Source organism: Citrus sinensis, chromosome 1 (assembly GCF_022201045.2).
Source record: "Citrus sinensis cultivar Valencia sweet orange chromosome 1, DVS_A1.0, whole genome shotgun sequence".
Lineage (NCBI taxonomy): Eukaryota > Viridiplantae > Streptophyta > Magnoliopsida > Sapindales > Rutaceae > Citrus > Citrus sinensis.
Genome location: NC_068556.1, coordinates 17,356,185 through 17,380,265, shown reverse-complemented (window position 1 = coordinate 17,380,265; position 24,081 = coordinate 17,356,185). Strand labels below are relative to the sequence as shown.

The window sequence follows — 24,081 nt, the reverse complement described above, 5'->3', positions numbered from 1 at the left end:
GTGAGGAGACATACTGTAATTCTACCATCAAAGAAAGATAAGCTTAATCATTTTTAATTTTTTCTCAAATATCCAGTAGTACCTTAAGGTAATAGGACAAGATCGCAGAAGTTGTCATGAAGAGTGTAAAGCACTGAATAACAAAAATTGTACTAATAAATAAAACTCAATTTACTTTCTCCCTCAATCAATTGCTTTGAGCTTACTATGAATTCAACTATGAATTTGAGGAAAAAATATAGACCTCAGTTTGCCAACTTCTTGTTCATGAGATTCAGCCGCTGTAAATGCAAACCTCCATTTCCCGTCAAGCATTGTTTACCTCTACGACAAATTGAAGGTAAGAAGATGAACAAAATAAGTGTAATGTGCAGGAAAAAAAATGAAGTCTATGGGTACAACAACACTACAAGATTTTTCAAGTTCTAGTTCATTTAAATAGACATTCCTTGAACTTCAGCAGCAAAGAAAGTACATTATAGCAGCAATTTCAATTCATTTCAATCTTTGGAATTTTTTAATTAAAAAAAATAAAGTCCTTCAAACTAGTGAAAGGCAAATAAAAGTGTGTTTATAGAAGAAAAATCATGGAATGAATTAATGACCATGCAAGTGAGGAAACACATAAACTTTTGAATAAGAGCGAAACTAACCGTGCAAATGAAGAAAGAAAATGTAAGTCTCCAAGTGCTACAACAAGCAAAACTACCTAAAAACAAGCATTTTCTTCTTGAATTAAAGACAAATCATGAACTTTGTGCAATCTCAAAACATTCAGACAAGCATGAACTTAGGTAATTCATATCATAGTCATTGACTCTATTAAAAATCTTCCAACCGAAAAAAATAAATAAATAAACATGTTGGTTTCTATAACATAATTTGCTTCTCTTTACATGAAACAGAGCAGTAAATAACATGTAATAATTACTAAATACACAACCATTCAATCTTTATAATATAGAAATATAGGAAAAAAAGAAAAAAATTCAAATTACAATTAAATAAACAAAAAATAGATATGGAAAAGAAATCCTACCAAGACTGCACACTGGTAGAGTTTCTCAACATCTGCAACAACCCAGAAAATTAAAATTAACAAAAAACCCTAATAATCATAAGCTAAAATAAAAAAACCTGTTAATTAATTTGACAAAGAAAATAAAATATTAAGCCATTACCAACAGTTAAAGCCTTAATCAAGGCAACCTGTTTGCCCTTAGAGTCATTGAAAATCTCCTTCACATGTTTACGTATAAGGTGCGGTATCTCTTCCATAGCAAGAAAATTAACTAATTTCTCAATAATTTTATTCAAATTCAAGCAAATGGGTTTCGAATATTGAACAAAAAAAAGTGAAATTTGACCATAAAAAGAAAAATAATTTGCTGAAAGAAGCCCCGATTATTGTTTTGATCCATTTTTCAATTTGGGAAAAAAAGGAAAAAGGAAAGAAAAGCCTCACTTTAGGTTTTAGCTTTATATTATCTATTTGAGTTAAATGAACGAGTTTGTGAATGGACCAAAAAAAAAAAGGAAGAGATCGAGAAGAGAAAAAGGAAAGAGAAAGAGAAAGGCAAGAGACAATTTTGGGTTTGAGTTTGGGTTAGAGATTTGTGTGTATAAAAGACAGCGAGATGGGGACAATTGCTAAGTTTGGGATATGTTTTACTTTCGTTTTACATGCTTTAAATTCTTAATTTAGTACCTGCAGTGTCGAACCACTTGAACGAAAGTGATAGAGGCAACGACGTGGGGGTGGGCGTGGCCGTGGAGGTTGGGCGTGGCCGTGGAGGTTGGGCGCGGCCGTGGATGTGGGCGTTTGGGCTTGGTCATTCTCCATCTTTCACGATAGAGAAGAAGTCAAGAAAGACAAGGAAATTACACAGCGGCTGCGGCATGGGCTCTATTGCACAATGGAGAAGGGGAATTAGGGTTTGGTTTTTTATATGTCAACATTTTATATAACATTGTAATTCCAATTCAATTTTATGGCGTCCAGCGGTTTGCGATCTAAACGTAAAAGTTTTGAGTTTTAGAAGTCCAGGTTCGAGTAAAAATCAAAACAAATTTTAATGATTTTTTTTAAATCTCTGATACTGAAGTATCAGCGATCTCTGATATTTAATTTATTGATACATTAATATTAATAATTTGTGACATCTATTTGTAAAAAGCGGAAAATGATGCATAATTAGGTAATTATTGACACTTTTTCCAAAGTGTCAGTAAAAGTCATTTTTTTAATAGTGTGTGCCAAATACCCATTGTCTAACTTTGTTTCATATCACAACCTATCACCTCCTTTCTATGCATTTACCTCACAACATTCTAGTGTAGAAATTCCAAAAAATGTACAGGATGCTCTAAGTGTACCTGAATGGAAGGCAGCTATCCTTGAAGAGATGAATGCTCTTGAGAAGAATCAGACTTGGAAGGTGGTCAATTTGCCTAAAGGGAAGTCAACAGTTGGCTGCAAGTGGGTATTTACTATCAAATACAATTCAGATGGTTCACTTGAGAGATACAAGGCTCGCCTAGTGGCAAAGGAGTTTACTCAAACCTATGGGATTGACTATTCAGAGACATTTGCACCAGTAGCAAAGTTAAACACTGTATGAGTTCTCTTGTCTATTGCTACAAACCTAAATTGGCCATTACAACAATGGGATGTGAAGAATGCATTTCTCAACGGGGATTTAAAAGAGGAAGTATACATGGATCCTCCTCCTAGTTTCTCTGAAAATTTTAGGTCAAATGTGTGCAAGTTGCAAAAGTCCTTATATGGTCTCAAACAATCGCCTAGGGCTTGGTTTGAGAAATTTACTACATCTGTGAATAGACAATGTTACAAAAAAAGTCAGGCCGATCACACAATGTTCACTAGAGTTTCAGCTAAAGGTAAAACCATTGTGCTTATAGTGTATGTGGATGACATTATTCTCACTGGAGATGATTTAGTTGAAATGGACAGATTGAAGCAAAGCCTAGCCACTGATTTTGAAATCAAGGACTTAGGTGCCTTGAAATACTTTCTTGGAATGGAAGTTGCTCGTTCCAAGAAAGGTATAGTTGTCTCACAAAGGAAATACATCCTTGATTTATTGAAGGAAACTGGAATGAGTGGCTGCAAACCAATTGATACGCCTGTGGAGTACAATCTAAAACTATGTGAAGGAGAAAAAGCCTTAGTGGATGCACGACGATATCTAAAACTAGACCAGACGTCGCTTTTGCAGTCAGTATAGTAAGTCGCTTCATGCATCATCCTCGGGAAGAACATCTCGAAGCTGTTTACAGAATTCTCATATATCTAAAAAGTACTCCAGGAAAGGGACTTTGTTTAGAAAAACAGAGAATAGAGAGGTATTGAGGTATACACTGATGCTGATTGGGCAGGTTCAGTTACAGACAGGAAGTCTACTACTGGCTATTGCACTTTTGTATAGGGTAATTTAGTGACTTGGAGGAGTAAGAAACAAAATGTGGTTGCACGAAGTACTGCTGAAGCTGAATTTAGAGCTATGGCACATGGGCTTTGTGAAGTATTGTGGCTGAAACAAGTTCTCGAGGATTTGAAAAGACCTATAGTTTTACCTATGAGGTTATACTGCGACAACAAAGCAGCAATCAACATTGCACATAACCCAGTACAACATGATAGGACCAAGCATGTTGAAATTGACCGTCACTTCATCAAGGAGAAACTTGAGAATAAGATTATCTGCCTATTATTTTTTCCAACAAAACAATAAATAGCTGATATCCTAACCAAGGGACTCCTCAAAACTAACTTTGGACATCTTGTCAGCAAGTTGGGAATGATTGACATCTACGCACCAACTTGAGGGGGAGTGTTAAGAAGTTAGGATTTTTCAGTTAGTTTGAAAGTCTTATCAGAATAAAGTTTTAGATAATTAGTTTAGTTTTAAAGTCTTATCGAAATAAAGTTTTAGATAATCATTTTTTAAAATTCAAGCTTAGATAAGTATCCTACAATTAAGGGATATCTATTAGGAGTTTGTTTTCTACATTCTATTTAAGTGTAACTTGTAGAATGAATGAAAGAAGAAAATAGTATTTTCAGACTCTAAATATTTACACTATGTAGCTAAAGGGCATGGCTATGGGGTACAGATTCAGAGATTTATTAATAATGATGAAGCCAGGCTTGTGAGGGAAGGGATATCCAGCTTCAAATATCAAAAGAAATAAAGTTTCAATTTTGGATGGAAATTGGCTGAGAACAAGAGATCCCAAGTCCATTACTCAACCGATTTTCACCCAATCTATGGGGTCAAGGTGGTCGCTTTCTGAAGTACAACAAAGAATGCAGGTGCAAGTCACAATCATCTAAGTAAGCAAAATCACTCTGTTTTAAAAAAAAAACATAGACACGTTTGACATTTTTTTCTGATTTACCTTTTTGATCCAGGATAGGGGAAAAGATAAATTCTGCTTTGAGAGCCATTTGCAACAATGAAGGCCAGCAACGAGTACGAATAGGGCATGCGTTGATTCTGCCTCCATCGCTTCTCTTCCTTGCATCAACAAAGACTCTATTCATTAGTTGTTCCAAGTACTTCTCAGTAGTTGCCTCGCTATTGTCTGGAATGAAACCTTCAGATATCCACAACTGATAAAACTACCTGGTGGATGCCTCCAGTTGTACAGGAAACACAGATAAGTAAGAAAAACAAAGTTTTAAGCAAAAAGGTAAACAACTCTCAATGGTCCTCTAGTGGACAATAAATCAAGCCAAATATTCTGTCCGATTTTGAACTGAAATGAGATGACGACATCAATTTGAATGAGTGTTATTAGTACCCCATTTCCATTCCGATTATCCGGAAGTATTTCTCGAATAAAATCCCACACTTCAATTCTCCACACATCATCAACCACAATTAAATGCCGCTTTATCATTAGATATTCATGAAGATTTTTTTTTCATTTCATAAATTTTATCCTTTATTACACTCAACCTAGATGAAGGCATTAGAAACTTAATAATGATATCTAATATTTGGTCATCATCAGCATCATAGCTGTAAGGCTCTGGAACCCAAGTGTGACAATTAAAATAATGCTTCACATCACTGCTGCTGTAAGCCTCTACAGCGAAAGCCACCTTGCCCAACCCAATGCTATCAAGATGGCCACCACTGAAAGCTGAGGTGGTCCCTCTATCAATATATCTAACAACTCCTCCATTCTGTCTTCTAGACCCACCATGCCCCTATTCTTATAAGATGATGATGCAGGAAAATAATCGGCTTCATCTTCAATACTTTTGAAATCATCAATGATTCCGGAAACGATGTACTGAAGTTGTTGCACCCGCTGTTTTATATCATTGATTATGCTCTGGAGTCCTAGCAGAGCATTACAAATGTCCTTGTTGCACCTGCTTTGACTCTTCTGTTGAGTGATGCTGTTGAGAATGTGTCAATGACCTTCTCAGATTCATATGTAAAGCAATTGATTTCTGGTCCCAAGGTCTGGGTTGTCAATTTCATCTTCTCCTATTTTTTTGCAACAGAAGCCAGGACATATCATATTCAAAGTCCCTCAGCCAAGGAGTAACGATTTCAACCTCGGCACAAAGGTTCTGAATAGGTTGTTTTGCAGCATCAGGCAATGTGACTTCTTCGCCAGCTAACGCCCTTCTCAGCCTCTCTGAAAATAGTCTGAAGTTGATGCCCATATCTCCTCAATTCAAAAATTAGTGCTGGCTCCCATGCCTCCCTTCTCTTAGCTAGTACTCCACCCAAGAAGTTGAATCAAGATTGCTGACTCTCAAATTAGAACAGATCAAGGCAGAGCAGTGCGGGAAATGAATCTCACGATACTCAGTCTTCCATATGTTGCAAAAAGAATAAAGCAAAGAGAAATAACTACAACATCATCAAGTATCAATCAAGACCAATTTGTTTTATACATCCACTGTCAATAAAGAAAGGGTGAAAACAATTCCACTGGGACCATAAAGCTTATCTAAAAAGAAAAGAACAGAGTAAGCACAAGAGCATTATCAATTATTTAACAATTTAAGCTGTGGAAAAATAGAAAATCATGCCTGCCACTTATTAAAGAAGCAATAACATAGCAACTTCATAAAAGCAATGGATACAATCATTGCTATATGTTGAAATTAACTAACTTCAAAATCTGGACATGAACTCATTTGATTGCAACCATTAAGTAGACTTATAAATCACATGACACGTGATCTTATAAATGGACTAAACATAACAAAACACACATCTCCATGTCCAGGCTTTGGTGGCTATATAATTACAAAACAGCATGTAAGTATATAAATACGGAAAAAATTATAAGACACAAAATTTGTTCACAAAGTAAGAAATTACCTCTTGTTGACGAGTCCAGAAATGACCGAGGTGTAGTTTTAATTGAGCTGACGATCTTCCTCCACATACATCACCATTTTTTTTTTTGGACGCCATGAGACATGACTTGGCATCATTGTCATTGACATACACCAGATATTTCTAGAATGCCTGTGAATCTAATTTCTTTCCAAACACACTTGAGAATTGGGATTGTCAATAAAAGATGAACATTGATCATTGATGTGTAGGTTTCAAGTATTTTGTGTATGATGCGGAGATAAATTAGAACTCTACATGACCATCTGAAGAATTTTTTCTCAAATGAATCTTTTGAGTTGGACTTTAGACACATTCACTATCTAAGTATCTTGAAGCAGTGGAGAATACATATGACAAAGGTTGAAGTAACTAATTTTATGAGCAGGAACTGAAATGTTTTGGCATGAGATTACAACAGGTGATTAACATATATGCTTCGTCTAAGGCAGCCTCATTTTAAGTGTTATTTCATCAGGTCAACAATCTTCAGGAGAAAAATGAATCAAGGGCAATAAAGGAGGTGGTTGATGCTAGTGATTCCTGGGTGTAGCAGCAAAAATAAAACTAAATTGTAGATTTGCTGTAGTCTTACAATAGACTCACCCTGTCCTTGTCCTTGTCCTTGTCCCTCTTCTTATACTGATGAATATGAGGCCGATGATATTTCTGTGAATAAAGAAAATGATAATAGAAATGGAACCATTGGGCAAATGGTAGTGTAACCTCTAGTTGACGATGTGAGTTCACCTTTAAGTACTATTTAATTTCCATTTGTTTCTTGAAACATATATATGCAAACTTTAGAACATCAAGGGAAAAACTTGGACAAAGATTCCATTTCCATTTGTCCAATGGTTCCACCTCCGTTGTTCTCTTTATTCACATAAACACATCAACATCATTACATGTCTTGTCTTCTTATACTTCTTCAAGTTCACCTTCTCTCTTCTTATCTTATTTTCAACCATTAACAGAAAAAACATTAGTAATTAGGATTTAAAGTGATAAAACTCAATTAAGGCATGCATGCAAATTTCAGACCCCCCCCCCCCCCCCCCAACGAAAAAAAAAACCCACATTGCCAACAATTACAGTAATTTTAGAAATTTGAATTAATTGCATATGTATTCTGTATGTTGGGTAATAAAGAACTTTCAATCTCAATCGATTTTTTTTTTCTCAATCGATTTCAATTAATGTTTCAGTTTATCTCCATCTCCAAAAATCAACCCCCAAATTGGATATGCAATTTAAGTAGGAAGCCAGAAATTGATCTAATTAAATAAACTTTGGAAGAAAATAAAAATAATTAGTGGAAATGTTGATTAACTTAGCTCGGAATTTCCTGAAGAACGGGGCCTCGCTACTTGGTTTCCGTTTTTAAATCAACTTTAGGTTTTAACTTGATGGGACACGTGCCGCTTTTAAATCATTTCAAAGAATTATTTAAAAAATAATTCACATTTTTTAATTTAAAATAAATAAAATTTTAAACAATTAATCAATCAGATCCTTCTTATATTTAATAAATTTCATGAGAAAAATAGCATAAATTTTTTGAAATATCATATCATAAATGTATTTTAATTATTTAATGAGGATTTAATTAGTCAATTGCTTAATTTTATTCTTACTAATTTGAAATCGTTAAAAATAATGTGAATTTTTTATGATTTAATTTTTTAAGGTGAGGTAAGTTTACAACATTTGAGGGGTGGGAATATCACCGCAATTATAAAGCAAAGCGAGATCTCTCTCTTTATATAATATAGATTTCGTGTGGATTTTCTATAACATCATGTGGTATTATAGTCAATTGTAAAAACATGTTAACATCATGTGGTATTATAGTCAATTGTAAAAACATGTTAACATCATATGATTTTGTAGTAATCCGCACGAAATCTATATTTGGACTTCTGCATTTGAAAGTTTTGATATATAGAAATTCTCAAGTGTGGATGCACTAAATGCAGATTTTGTGTAGATTCGCTATAACACCACATAATATTAATGTACATTTAATGTACCATACACAACCCACAAGAACCACACAATTATGTGGATCCCACAATTTATGTGGTTCTTGTGGGTTGTGTATGGTACATTAAATGTAACATAGGGACTCCCTTAAGTATATGCACTTAAGAAGCTCTCTCTCTCTCTCTCTCTCTCTCTCTCTCTCTATATATATATATATATTAAATTAATTTTTTTTTTATTGAAATTTGACTTTCAATCTTAGAATTCTAGACGACTTCCACCAAAAAAAATATTTTTATTTAAATTGTTACAATCTAAAGTGTAATGGGAGTCTAGATATATATATAATTTTAGTACAAATAAAGGTCTGGCAAACATTTATTAAGATGTATATATAACTAGTACTTATGATTCTATTAAATCTTGAAAAATCACATATCTCGAGAATTTTGTAAATATATATTTTAATTCAACCTTGGGAAAAAAAACTCATATATATAATATATGGAATTAGCGTTTCAATTTAAAATAATTAAAATTCAAAACTGAGTCTGAAGTTTGAGCTCTTTTAAAAGTAGTGAGGTGCAAAGATCAAATTAATTTTTATCTTCTTCCCTCACCACGATTCAAACTTAGGTGGTCAGTCAAATAAAACAACTTGAAAACTAAGAGATCCATGGAGGCACACCACTAGCATCTTCATTCATGTGATATAAGACCTGTGAATCTAAGGATTTACACGCCAAGAGTGTGGCAAGTATGATGTTTATAAATAATCAATCTAAACCTGCTGGTTTTGATCCAATTTCTTCGATGGTTTTACTTGTTTGTTTTAGAGCTAAGTACAAGATCATCCATTGGTCTTGATTGATCTTGGGGTTTCATTTGATCTGAGAAACCTTGGATTGTTTCAAATTTTCTTATCTGTTTGATGGCTATACAGAATCGTCTTTCCTCTACTGAAAGCAGGGGCTTCGGGACGACTGCAAGGAACTGGGATGACGGTGCGTGTTCAAGCGTTCAAATTTGCAGAGAAGGAATTGAGCAAGTGTTGACTGTGCCTCCAGCTCTTCTCGTTTTTGCTCCAGCAAAGCCTCCGTGACTAGTTGTTCCAAGAACTTCTCAGCAGTTGACTCATTATTGTTTGAACTGAAACCTTCAGCTACCCACAATTGATACAGTTGCCTGTTTGATATCTCTAAATAAAAACGAAAGACAGACGTGTAGAGAAAATAAGGTTTCAAGAAAAAAGGTAATGTGAAATGGTATTAAATCCTCTTTTAATTTGAACTTATCTGGGTTTTGAAGAATCTTCTGATATATGTGTATTTTTATTTATATACAGTCAAGATTTACATTATTTTATTTCATATAATAACACATAATTACATAATTGTAGTAGGTCAGATCGGTATAGAATCCTAAAATGTGGAATATGCGAACATTTAATACCCACTGGAGATATGCCAAGTATCTAGTCAATTCTTTTCTAATGACACAATTCCATGGTATAAGATGAGAAAAGGCCATCGGTAACTTTTAGTGGTACTCCTGCAGGCATTAAATTAAGCCCAATGTTCTCTCCATTTTTCAGTTGGAACGATGTGAGCAAGTCTATTTGAGAGAGCTAACAGTCTAATTCAATAATGGGCTGAAGATCTTTTTCTAATTCTCTATCAATTTTGATCTTTTTCAGCATTTGATCGCAGCATAATCCAAGCTGTGTTGTTTCCACAGGCACTCAACAAAGAAGTAACGATTTCGTATCTCTGCGTGAAGGTTTTGAATATGTTGTTTAGCTGCCTCGGGCAACGTGACTCCTTCCCTTCCCCTCTCATCACGTGGTAGTCCTAGCATGCAAATCAATGAATAATTAAAAGACATCATGATAAAATATATATATATATATATATATATATAGGGATGGATCAGCAGCCCCCTCAAAATACTCTTAATTTTACACTAATTGATATCCATTAGATTTGAATTGAATCAATCGATAAGATTAATTGAAATTAAATCTTTAAAATCTTTTAATATTCTCTCTCTGCATGTAATCCCCACCTAAAATTTTCTCACTCTTTTATTTTTTTCCTTCCTTCACGTGATGTGTTCTCTCTTCTCTTCTCTTGTTCTTTTTAACCTATGACTTTTCATTTGCTTTTTTCTTTCTTCCTCAATCATAAAAAGTCTTAACTCTCTCTAGCAAAATTTTTTTACTCTCTCCAACTTTTAACTCCACAACTCTTCGTGAAAATGCCTGAAAATAATGAATATTTGGTATGTGTCATGCTTTTATAATTTATTTATTTATTTTTTACAATTAATTTTACCTAACTTTTCTAACTCGTAATTTTTTCAATATTTTTATCTTTTTATACATTATTTATTTTTCTTTCAATTGTTTGACACATTACAGGGGAACAATGGCGAAGAGGTTGAAAACAATCTTGAACAATTAGAGGCACCATATGTGGGGATGCTTTTTGAAACATTAGAGCAAGCTAGAAACTACTATGAAGATTATGGTAGATAGGAGGGGTTTTGGATTCGAACTTGATCTTCTTCCAAGAGTAGAGTAGGCTGCAATGAGGTGACTAGTGGACAATTTACTTTGCCCATCAAGGGAAGCATGTGCCAAAGATTAATAAGCCTAATTTTATGGAAGAACACTATGAAAAAGATGCAAGTGAGGTAAATACAAAAAAAAAAAAAGAAGTAGAAATTGTTCAACTGTCAAATGTGGGTGTGAAGCTAGTATGCGGGTTATGTATGACAAATGGTCAAATAAGTGGAAGATTATGGTTTTCAAGGATTCTCACAATCATAAAGTAGTTACTCCTGCTAGAAGAATAAAGATGAAGTCAAACAAACACATGCCTAAAGCTGCTAAGAATTTGACTGAAGCTTTTCATAGAGAAAATTTGCCTATTGCAAAAGTTTGTTCAATTCTAGGAGGTTCGTAAATGGGCTTTAACAACAGAGATTGCTATAATCACTTAAGGAATGTGTGTCATAGGTAATTGGATGGAGGGGATGCCCAATCAATCCTTATATATTTCAGGAAAAAGCAAGCTGAGAACCCTCAATTTTTTTTATGCAATCCAATGTGATGAAAAAGGGCAAGCAACCAAATTTTTTTGGGTAGATGCTCGATCGTGGTTGGCATATCACTGTTTTGGGGATGTAGTTTCATTTGACACAACTTATAGAACAAACAAGTACGATATGTCGTTCGCACCATTCACAAGAGTGAACCACCACTTACAGTTAATACAATTCGATTGTGCACTTCTACAAGATGAAACATAGGTAACATTTCAGTGACTTTTTGAGACATGGCTTGAAGCTATGGGAGGACATCCTCCAGTTTCTATCATTACTGACCAAGACTTGGCAATGAAAAGAGCAATTGTGACAGTTTTTCCAAATACTCACCATCGATTATGCCTTTGGCATATTAAGAAGAAGTTTGCCGAGAAGTTGTCATATGTGTACTTCAAGAAGTCAAGATTCAAGATCGGATTGAAAAAAATGTATTATGTCTACTTACAAAGTAGAGGAATTTGAAGAAACTTCGAAGAGTTTGATTATAGAATATAAATTGGAAGACAATGAATGGCTAAATCATCTATATGAAATACAAGCTTCTTGGGCACCTATTTATAATCGTAGTATTGTTTTTGCTGGAATGAATACTACAGGACGGAGTGAGGGCATTAATTCATTCTTTAATGGTTTTGTAACATCCTCGACAAATCTTAGAGAGTTTGTTGTGAAATATGAAGGAGCGTTGAAAAGGATTATTGAAAAAGAAAGTGATGAAGATTTTGAATCATAACATAAATATCGAATTGTCAATGATGGAGAATTTCTTTTGAAACATGCATCCCAATTGTATACCATAAATGTTTTTAATAAATTCAAGGATGAATGGAGCCAAGTTAATCGATACAAAGTTGAAGAGAGTGGATGTGATGCTGAATTTCTCAAGTACCTAGTGAGAACAAAGTTTGGAGAATCTGAAGAGTTTATGGTGAAGTTAAATCCGTAAACTTATGAGGGTACTTGTGATTGTAAAAAATTTGAGTTCGTTGGAATACTTTGCAGACATATGCTGAAAGTGTTTGTTCGTTTAGACATTGATAAGCTGCCGAATCATTTTATTCTTCCAAGATGGAGACAAGAGGCAAATAAATTTAGAAAGATTGATTTGAGAGATTTTTTGAAAAATGATGGTAAAGAAGAATTAGAGGCTTTGAGACTAAGCCATATGTGCCACCAAACTACTAAATTAGCATGTGCTGTTGCATCTTCAAATGAGGCATACTTGATTTACATGGATGGTATAAATGAGCTAGCAAAAAAGTTGTTAGATATTTCAAACCAACCAGCCACTGTTTGCCAACAGAAAGATGATCCTTGTTTTAGCATTAGTTCATCTCAGCCATTACTTTTGGATCCAAATATTTCACAAACCAAGGGTCGGAAGAAAGATGTTAACAACACTGGCAGAATCAAAAGTGGTATTGAGTTGGCTCTTGGCAAGAAGAAGAGGAAGTGCAATTCATGCGGCAAACTTGGACATGATAAGCGTATTTGTCCTTTAAATCCAAGTAGAAAAAGCATTGAAATATCAAATCTAGGTAAATTGTAAATAAAATCTTGTAATAATTACCTTTCAATATTAAAGATCTCTCTAAAAAGTTTATTTTTGATTATTTGCAAAAATATTACGGAATGAAGAAATGAGTTAAATTGATATCAATATAATCACGAAGAGAATTGTTGTAAGTATGCTTAGATTTTGATTGATTATGTTCATTGAAATTTATATGTTTAATAGCCAACTTCTTCAATTTTTAGTTCTTCACTTGTATATGTGATTTGAGTTTTATTGTGCATAGTGATTGCCTCAAGCTATAGGCTTAAGTTGTATCCTGCAGACCATTGATGGTACTTATTTTTCTTCATTGTTGTTTTCATTCGTTTCCCCTCTTATTTTCTTTTATTGTCAGTTTTGCGTAGCATTGTTGTTGAAATCCTTCCAGGAGGACTCAAGGAGTTGGGCACCAAAATCATTGACGAGGAATATTGAAGCAACCAACTTGTTTCATTGGTTAAAGAAGTCTCTGTAATTTTGTCTTATTCAGTCATTTTGGACTTACTTTATGGACCACTTAAAGCAAATTCTCAAATTAATTATGACGTAATACTATTAATTTTAAATAGCATAAGGCAAGGTTTCTATTTGTTTGCTCAAAATTGCTATTATTTTCTCTTTCTTTATTTTTATTCATAATATACAGTAGAGATCATATTCCCATTCGCACATATTTTTTTCATATACTTAAGATTATAATATTTTTATTCATAATATGTGGTAAATCTTTGTACCAATCAAATCTATACTTGAGATTTGAAGAAAAACTTCTAATGCCATGTCGTTGTCAATAGACATCCTTTTTCACAAGAATTTTTTGTTAAACTTGAGTTTGATGATTGTTTTGCTGGGGGACTAGTTCCGCTGGTTAAAATTAATAATTTTGTGCTTTCAAATGGTATGTGGAGAGAGAAAAAAAAGTGAAAAAAAGAGTTGTGGAGTTAAAAGTTGGAGAGAGTAAAGAATTTTTGCTAGAGAGAGTTAAGACTTTTTATGACTGAGGAAGAAAGAAAAAAGCAAACGAAAAATCATAGATTAAAAAGAACAAGAGAAGAGAAGAGAGAGAGAGCACATCACGTGAACGAAGGAAAAAAATAAAAGAGTGAGAAAAATTTTAAGTGGGAACCACATGGAGAGAGAGAATATTAAAAGGTCTTGAAGATTTAATTTCAATTAATCACATCCATTGATTCAATTCAAATCTAATAAATATTAATTAGTGTAAAATTAAGAGTATTTTTAGGGGGCTGTTGATCCATCCCCAATATATATATATATATATCTCTTTAGATCTCTTGATGAATAATGATAGAGTAACAACTATCTTGTATAAATAAATTTGTATAGACTGATGTGATATGAAGAAAGTAATTGTATGAAAATAACTTTACCCGATTGATGCCCTATGAGTGATGTCTGATTCTCTAATTAATCCAGCAGTAAGTTGCCATTCAAAAAATTGAATCAAGATTGGTGACCAATCGTTATGCAAAAAGAATAGAAAGAAAAATTTTATCAAATGCAAATTAATTAATGTTTAGCTTGGAGGAAAGGAGTTTAGTGCAACTTGGAAAGATTCTATCTAGAAACCATCATTTTACCAATTAATCTGTTTGTCAATGCATTTCTAAATGGAAGATAGTTGGTCCTGGAAAATGAGCCAAATTGTGCTTGTACTCAAAATAACATTTGCTAAATGCTAATGTAATTGCTACCGACAAGCTAGCTTTCATTTTTTTTTTCTTTTTATCTGATTTGACATCATATGAAACGTGAGAGTGAAATCAAAACTTGTGAATAAGATTCAAACATGTACATATAGTGGATCTAACAAAATAATGAAATGGAATTATTTTGTCGATAATTCAAATAATAAAGCACCTATTTTTTCTTAGAATAATCACAAACTTCAATATGCCGATGATATATATCTTATTGAGATTAAAAACAACACAAGCAACTTATTACCTGAAAGGGATAGAAAAAAGGATGTTGAATTTTATTCAAAGTGGGTATTAATGGTTGAATGATTTTGGTAGAATTGAAGTTTTTTTTTTTTTTTCGTTTTTGTTTCATTTGTCAACTCCATTTAATCAATTAATCTCAATGGCTATAAGGGATTTCTCTGCTGCAAAAGAGGGCTTTGGTAATGGTATGATTCCACTTTCGGAACTTTACTCGTTAAATCTTCTGCTCCAAATCACCAAGGATTAGTGCTGGTTTTCGATTTTAAAAGGGTTGTTGGACAACCCAAATTGACAAGGGCTTAATCTCCATATATCTCAAGACTATGAAGATTAGGCAATATGTCCCAGTTTCTTTTTGTTGTGTTTAATCCTCTGACAGTACCAAGATCAAACACCTCAGACCATCTTTGATTTGATGTATGAAGACTCGTTCTCAGAAATCCGAACTAAAAATTGAATCAAAGTGCCTAAATCCAGTGAAGAACAAGGATACAAGCTTTCAAGCTTTCACTATGTCGCAAATCAAGGTTACCAGGATGTAGAGCTTGTTACAGAGAACAAGAATATACAACTTTCTACTTTAACTCTCTCTCTCCCTCCCTCCCCATAGCTTTGATGAGATCTGAGAAGATGACCCATCAACCAGCCTTATAAACTATCATAAAGGCCATCTCTAACAATCCCAGAATTTTCCTGCACTTTTTTAACTAACCCCAACTGACTTTTGACCAGCATTCTCGCCCTTATAATGACCGACACGTCGGTGAAATTCCAAAAAACCGAACAACAATGTCGTTCTGCCTGTGTTGAGATGATGAGATGAGATCAAAGCACAAATACTATTCTTCTAACTGAAGTACTAAGCTTGAAGTTGAACTGTACCGCTACTTAAAAACTAGAGAAAGAAATAAAATAAAAATAAAAACATAACATATATCAATTTGAATGTTGACAAATTGAATACACACCAGTGAAACTGAAAATAGAAAGTAAAACAATTAATCAGACTTTTGTACAATATATTAATCCGAACATGACATTATTACTTTAGCATGCAAATCCTTGAAAACAAAGAAACCAAACAACGTGTAGACAACTCAGCAGAAGTGAACACTGAAAGGATGAAGGCTGGATTCTGGTTGAAATTGAAACTTTGGCTGCAGTACAGTTAAGATATTTTCCGCTCTGCTTTTACCTGCACATACAACTGATAGAAGATCTTATCATACAGTTTTTAATGAATGGTGTCAGCATCAGGAACTGTGATGGACACTTCAAGTTTATGTTGAGACAAAAATTAGAAGCAACCACAATTAGAATGTAGAAAACACTTTATATTATGATTATAGTTTAGGCAGCTGCATACTATCAAATCTATTGTGGAGGAAAAAAAACTTTTATATGAAATTAGATCAATAATTAAAGGTTGAAGTTATTGGGGAAGAAGAAAAAACTTACATGAAACTCAATCAGGGCTAATCAAATTCCGTAAGGATAAAGCTGAACGCCATACTGCTCCTTATCCTTGAATTCCCGTAGCTTTTGCCTCAGCTCTGGCTGAGGCCACCAGCAATCGAATTTGTTTAAGCTCTTTATGCACCAGAGCTGTTCAGGAACCCTTTTCAAGTAAGCACAAGGGTTGATAAGTAAGCATTCTAGTTTTGGCATGGCCCCAGTCCCCATAGTCCACTCCTCTAGCCATAGCATTGATTTCATGTGCAATACATTAAGCCTTGGAAAACCATCAGATCCACAAGTCAGCTTTCTACCTGAATACGAGTTTTGCTTCAGTTTGAGCACTTGAAGAAGTGGCAGCTTTTCTAGTGTCGGCATGGGATCATCCATTAGGTCAGTATTAGAAAAACTCAAGTGGGTTAGACTATGAGGAAATAGGTATTCAGCAAGGATGATTTTGGAGATCCGTGGCATCTTGCTTTCATTCACCAACTTCAATGACTCGAGGCAGCTCAATCTGCAAATACTTTGGGACAACAAAAATTGATAATAACTTAAATCTCCCCGAATCCGGAGATTTCGAAGATTAGGTAGTCTGCCCAATATATCTTCAGTACAGCAGCAAGGATGCAAGGCTGAAATGAAATTGAGATTTTCCAGAGAGCCGCAGTATTTTCCTGGATGCGCAGGAAGTGTGATTGACCCAAAATTTAGATGCCTGAGTTTGTTCATCTTCCAAAATTCATCTGCTGTATGATCTATATAGCTAAAGGGCATGTCTAGGGTATAAAGGTTCAGAAGATTGCTTAATAATGATGAAGGCAGGATTTTGAGGGAAGGGATATTCAACTTTAAATATCTCAAAAGAAATAAATTTTCAATTCCGGATGGATATTGGATGAGAACAAGAGATCCCAAGTCCAATACTCTGAGAAATTCCAACATTAGACAAATTATCCCCCAATCTATTGGGTCAAGGTGGTCGCTTTTTGAAGTGAAGTACAACAAAGAATGCATGTGCGAGTCATCATCAACAAAGTGAACAAAATCACTCTGTTTATCAAAAACGTTGATCCGTTTAACATTCTTTTTTGATTTACGTTCTGAAACCATGAACGAGAGAAAGATAAATTCCGCCTCGATAGCCACTGTTAACAACGCAGGACGGCAACGACCACGAACAGAGCATGTGTTGATAGTGCCTCCAGCTCTTCTCCTCCTTGCATCAACAAAGCCTCTATTGATTAGTTGCTCTAAGTACTTCTCAGCAGTTGCCTCACTGTTGTCTGGAATGAAACCCTCAGCTATCCACAACTGATATAACTGCCTGGTGGATATCTCTAGGTGTGCGGGAAACACAGATAAGTAGAGAAAACAAGGTTTCAAGCGAAAAGGTAGCTTGCAAGATATGACGGTTAGACGCCCCATGGGTCCCTCGATTGCTTCCTCTATATTTTGTTCTAATGAGATGCTTCCATGATATAAGATGAGGAAAGGCCATCCTTGGTAACTAACCCTCAATGGTCCTCTAGTGGGCACTATATCAAGGCGAACGTTCTCTCCATTTTCGAACTGAAATGAGGTGACCATCTCAATTAGAGTGAGTGTGATTAGCACTCTACTTCCATTCTGATTATCCGGAAGGATTTCTTGAATAGCATCCAATACATCTGCGCTCCACACATCATCAAGCACAATCAAATACCGCTTAGTCATTAGATATTCACCAAGAATAACTTTTTTCATTTCATAATCTTTATCCTTTATTTTACTCAACATAGAAAAAGGCAATAGAATCACAGTAACGACATCTAATAGTTGGTCAGGGTCATATTGATAAGGCGCTGGAATCCAAGCGAGATAATCAAAATAATGCTTCACATAACTGCTGTTATAAGCCTCCGCAGTGAAAGCCGTCTTGTCCAACCCAATGCTATCGAGTATGGCCACCACCGAAAGCTGAGTTGGTCCCTCGATCAATAGATCTAACAACTCCTCCATTCTATCATCTAGGCCCACCGTGTTCCTATTCTTAGAAGATGAAGATGCAGGAAAATAACCGGATTCAGCTTCAACACTTCTGAAGTTGTCCATGATTTCGGGATCGATGTGCTTAAGTTGTTGAACCCGTTGCTTAATCTCAGTGATTCTGCTTTGGAGTCGTTGCAGAGCATCACAAATGTCCTTGTTGTATCTGCTTTGACTCTTCTGTTGAGTGATGCTGTTGATGTATGTGTCAATGACCTTCTCAGATTCATACGTAAAGCAATTGATTTTGTGCATAACGGTCGCAAGATCTGGGTCATCAATTTCCTCCTCTGCTATTTTTTGGAACAGAAGGCAGGAGATATCATATTCAAATTCCCTCAGCCAAGAAGTAACGATTTCAACCTCCGCATTAAGGTTGTGAATTGGTTGTTTCGCAGCATCAGACAACATGACTTCTTCACCAGCTAACACCCTTCTCAGCCTCTCTGAAAATAGTCTGAAGCTGATGTCCATATCTCCTCCTCTCTCAGATTCACCCTGAAATCAGTCTTGTAGCATGCAAAGAAATAATTAAAAGAGAGAGGGGAAAAAGAAAATATGCTTTAAAGATCTCAATTCAAACATTAGTGCTGGCTCCCGTACCTCCCTTCTCTTAGCTAGTTCTCCAGTCAAGAAGTTAAATCAAGATCGTTGACTCTCAAATTAGAACATATCAAGGCAGAATCTTTGTTTAAAAAAAAAAAATCATTGTTAAAACTTCTTAGCTCTTAATTCAAATATTTATGTGTCCGCTGAAACATTTATTGTTGATGAATGGAATTGGTCGTAGGTTGACCGACGCAACTCTTTCTCTCAGCACTCAAGTAGTGTGAGCATGTTAGTTTAGTCAATAATTTCTTCTATACATAAATGATGTTTTATTATAGAATTTTGATAATATGTACAATACGGAAGTAGTTGTAGAAAAGAGATTGGGTATTGGTTTATGTGATATGGACTTGGAGCATAATAAATTATACAACTTGCAATTAAATCCAAAATGGCAGTACTTCGTTACTTTTGTCATCTGTGAATATAAAACACTGACTATGTAATCATAATACTTTTTTAATGAGTATGATGAAAATTAAAGACAAATAATATGATGAAAATTAAAGACAAATAATGATTTTATAATTATTTCATGGAGTTAGTCACTGACTGCTCTATCATGCACAAGTTTTTCCGTGACTATTTCTCGTGAAAAGGAAATTTTTAAAAACTTTATCAATGTAGGTAATGAATAAATATGCTACCACTTGCAGCAAGGTTGGAGAAGATGAGGGGAAGGTGACGCTAATGAATAAATATGCTACCACTTGCAATTAATAAAATGCTAACCCTGTCTGGTAAGCTAGCTCTGTTCATTGAAACCAAAAGCAATAGAATCTTTGACCTTGCTGCCACAAGATGATTGTCATGGAAGGCACCAAAGTTTCCAAGTAACAGACAAAGTTGAAGTAGTTAGCACTATGAGCCGAGGCAAAGACATACTGCTAATCATCGTGTTTGCTTTTTGAGAGTCTTCACCCTAATTGGCTTCCACAGCTTGCTTCTCTGCCTCGTACCTTAGTTTTAACAGCATCTCCATCTAATCCTCTCAACCCACTACACGGGGGTTTCTTGTTCATCTGCTCCCTCCTCCTCCCTAGAGAAGAATCATGGCCTGATACAAACTTGATTTTACGCTATCAAGGATGGCCACTACTAAAAGTTGAGGTGGTACCTCAATGAATAAATCTATCAACTCCTCCATTCTATTATCTAGACCCACTGTGACCCTCTTCTTAAATCCTGAAGATACAGAAGAATAATTACCAGCATCAGCCGTTGTTGATGTGTTAAATCCTCGATGACGAATTATACATTACGAGACTTGCATGTATATCACAAACAAAATTTGTATCCCAAGGTTATAAATGTAAAATTACTCAAATGAATATACGTAATTAATCATGTACGATGGTATCTTATTTCTTCAACGAAATTTAGAAAAAGTACTAGATCGTTTGTAAAATTTTATATTTATTATATCTTCATTTTAAAAGTATATACATATCCCACAGAAATTTGGGGATCTTTTAAGCATGTTTTTTTTAAAAAATGAAAAATGATAGAGTTCTAACAGAGACATAAGGGTGACAAAAATAATTGTAAATTGTGTAGTGTTACAATGTTGATTGAAAAATAGTTATAATTTTTTTTATTTAACACTATAACATTATATGATTTTACAGTTGTTTGGTCACCATTGCATCATTCTTCGATTCAAGTATCCGTAATATATGAATCCTCGTCTTTTTGAAAAGATTAATATCTTAAGACACTATTTATAATTATTTTCATTTGAGTCCACTACTAGAAAAATGAGCTTTACTGACACTTTGCAAAAAGTGTCAGTACTTATGTACATATGCACCATTTTCCGCTTTTGACAAATAGGAATCAGAGATTAATGATACTAGGGTGTCAGTAAACTAAACATAAAAAATCACTAACACTAAAGTATCAATGATAAAAAAATTCATAAAAATTTTGTTTTACCTCCAACTCGAACCTGAGAGCTCTAAGATTTAAAGCTTTAATGTTTGGAGCACAGACCATCAAATCTCGATGAGTCAAAGTCATAATAATATTTAAATTATTAAAAAATGAAAATATAAATAACAACAACATAAAACACACTTGACTTTTCCCCATTTAGACTATATCGACTGTCTCTATCTTGCTTTCATCGTTCACTTTCTCTTTCGTTCTTCTCTTCTCGATCTCTTCTATTTTGCACTATCCATTTACGAATTAAATTCAATTAATTTAGATAGATAATGAAAAATTAAAACTCTGTTTCGTATTTCCATTTTCCCCAAATTGAAACACAAACCAAAACCCTAATCGCTTGTTATCGAAGGGGTTTTTCTCCAACTAAACCATCCAGTGCCTATACTAGGCAAGCAAGTAAAAGCCATCGACAAGGGGTGAAGTGGCACCATCGGTTCCGTATTCAGGTAATCTCATTCTCTTTGACAAGTTAAGTCTAGAGAAAGAACTGTAGAGGAGGTTATCAGTTGGTAATGGCAGAATATTTTATTTTTTTGGGCAATTTAATTATTGGGTTTGTTTTAATTTGGCTTATGAATAATATTTTTGAATTATTATTTTTGGGTTGTTTCAGATATTCAGAAATTGAACAGTAGTGCAACCCTGGTGGGTTTTGTTTTCCAAATCTTTTTTTTTCTTTTATTTATTTTTAACTTGAAATTTTTGTTCTTATTTTTCTATATCTTCACTCACATGCAGTCCAAAAATACAGGCATTTTAAGTGGTGCATTACTTAAACTCAAAACACTTGCTACTGCGACTCTGTTTTTTTCTGCCACATTTGAGGTCAGTTTCAAACTTTTGTGCATGTGATTTACAGTCATTGTTATTTAAAACTAAGAATGTGCATTTTTTTTTAGTTTCTGAAATAAACTGTTAGCTCCGTTTCTTAACTTTGAGCAATAAGTTAGTTGATTTTGAATGTACTAAAATATGAAATTTCATTTTAGCTTTTGCCTTTGTGATTAGGAGATGATTGTTTGGGTGTTATATTGGCTGAATGACTGTGTATTTAGTGGTTACAAACTATTTACATCTCTGTTTCATGTGAAGAGAGGCAAATTTTGTTATATAATCCTACTTGTTTATTTATTCTGTTTTGGTTGGGTGATTTGTACTAGAGACAATGACTATGATATGAATTAATTAAGTTCGTGGTTGTGAGTATTTTGAGATTGTATAAAGTTGATGATTTGTGTTTGATTCAATAAAGAAATGCTTGTTTTAAAGTAGTTTTGCATGTTGTATTTGAAGTTAAAAAATGATTTATAGAATCTTTAAAAATGGCTTGCAAAGTGGTATGAAGACATTATTTATTTGAACTCTTAACTTTTGTTAGTTACTTGACTTATGAATTAGTTCGACTACTTAAAAAGCCATTATTACCCATCTTACCTATTAATCTCCTATTTAAGTTTCAAAACTTCTTTTATTTCAATTTTAGGATTTTGTCTAAATTATTATTATAATTAATGATTTATAGGGGCTATTAATGATTTTCCAGAATTATAAGTTTATTATTGCAACTATAATCATAATAACATTGAACTTTAAATTAATCATGCAATTTAATTAAACTTAAACTGACATTACATATGTGAATAGGTAAAATATTTGAAATGGACAGAAGTTGGATAACTTGTGATAGATTGTCTGTAGAGTATCGTTCTGGAGTTGCTGATTTCTTAGATTTTGCCATTTTGAATGTTGAAAATCGGATGTCAATTAGATGTCCTTGCACCTTTTGTTGTAATATGGAGTTTCATACTCCTCAACCGATGAAGGATCATTTATTTGAAAAAGGTTTTCTCCCAAGATATATTGTTTGGACTTGGCATGGTGAGACTGACTCTAAATCTACATTTATAAACTGTGAAGACCATTCACATAGTCAAAGATTTAGATGTCATGATTACAGTAATATAATTGACATGGTCGAAGATGCTTACGAGCATTGTGATAGAGATCCTAGTTCTTTTAAGGATATGCTTGAAGATGCTGAAAAGCCTTTGTACCCGGGTGCAAAACATTCAAAGTTATCTAGTTTAATGAGACTTTACAATGTGAAAGGGAACTATGGGTGGTCCGATAAAGGGTTTTCTGCTTTGTTAGAAGTCCTTGGTGATATTTTGCCAAATAATAATACTCTACCTATGTCAATGTACGAGGTTAAGAAAACAATGAAAGTGCTAGGCTTAGAGTATGAAAAAATACATGCATGTCCAAATGACTGCATTTTGTATAGGAATGAATTTGCTGATCTTGCTGAATGCCCAAATTGTGGAGCATCTAGGTATCAAATAAAAAAAGATAGCTCAACAAAATTTAGGAAAAAGGTTCCTAAAAAGGTATTATGGTATTTTCCACCTATTCCTAGGTTGAAAAGATTGTTTCAATCACCACAAACAACTCAAATTTAACATGGCATGGTAATAAAAGAATTAGAGATGGCAAACTTTGCCACCCAGCAGACTCACCTGCCTGGCAACTAATTGACAATAAGTGGCCAAAATTTGCACAAGAACTTAGAAATCTCCGTTTAGCTTTCTCAACTGATGGGGTTAACCCACATAGTACACTTAACACTACTTATAGTTGTTGGCCTGTTATATTAATAACATATAATCTTCCTCCATGGTTGTGTATGAAGAGAAAGTTTTTGATGTTGTCACTTTTGATATCTGGCCCTAAATAACCTGGAAATGATCTAGATGTATACCTAACACCTTTGATTGAGGACTTAAAAACTCTATGGGATGTAGGTATTGATGTTTATGATTCTTATAGAAAAGAAACATTTAATTTACGGGCTATCTTGATGTGGACAATTAGTGACTTTCCAGCATACGGAAACCTCTCTGGTTGTACTGTTAAGGGCTATTATGCTTGCCCAATTTGTGGGATAGACACTTGTGCATGTTGGTTGCCACATAGTAGGAAAATGTCATATATGGGCCATCGCCGCTTTCTACCACTCGGTCACCTATTTCGA

General features: G+C 34.2%; 1 protein-coding gene across 9 annotated transcripts in view; it reads right to left on the bottom strand.

The window, feature by feature from the left end:
• The window catches only part of LOC112498613 (probable disease resistance protein At1g58390), an 83,178-nt gene extending 63,861 nt beyond the window's left edge, over window positions 1-19,317 (bottom strand). For 4 of the 9 annotated variants that reach the window (XM_052439234.1, XM_052439232.1, XM_052439236.1 and 1 more), the window contains exon 1: window positions 17,054-19,087. In XM_052439234.1, the coding sequence (XP_052295194.1) occupies window positions 17,054-18,965 (1,912 nt within the window). In that variant the 5' untranslated portion in view covers window positions 18,966-19,087. The other 5 variants (XM_052439251.1, XM_052439238.1, XM_025099983.2 and 2 more) reach the window with 4 other exon arrangements.
• Between the last annotated feature and the right edge of the window lie 4,764 nt (window positions 19,318-24,081).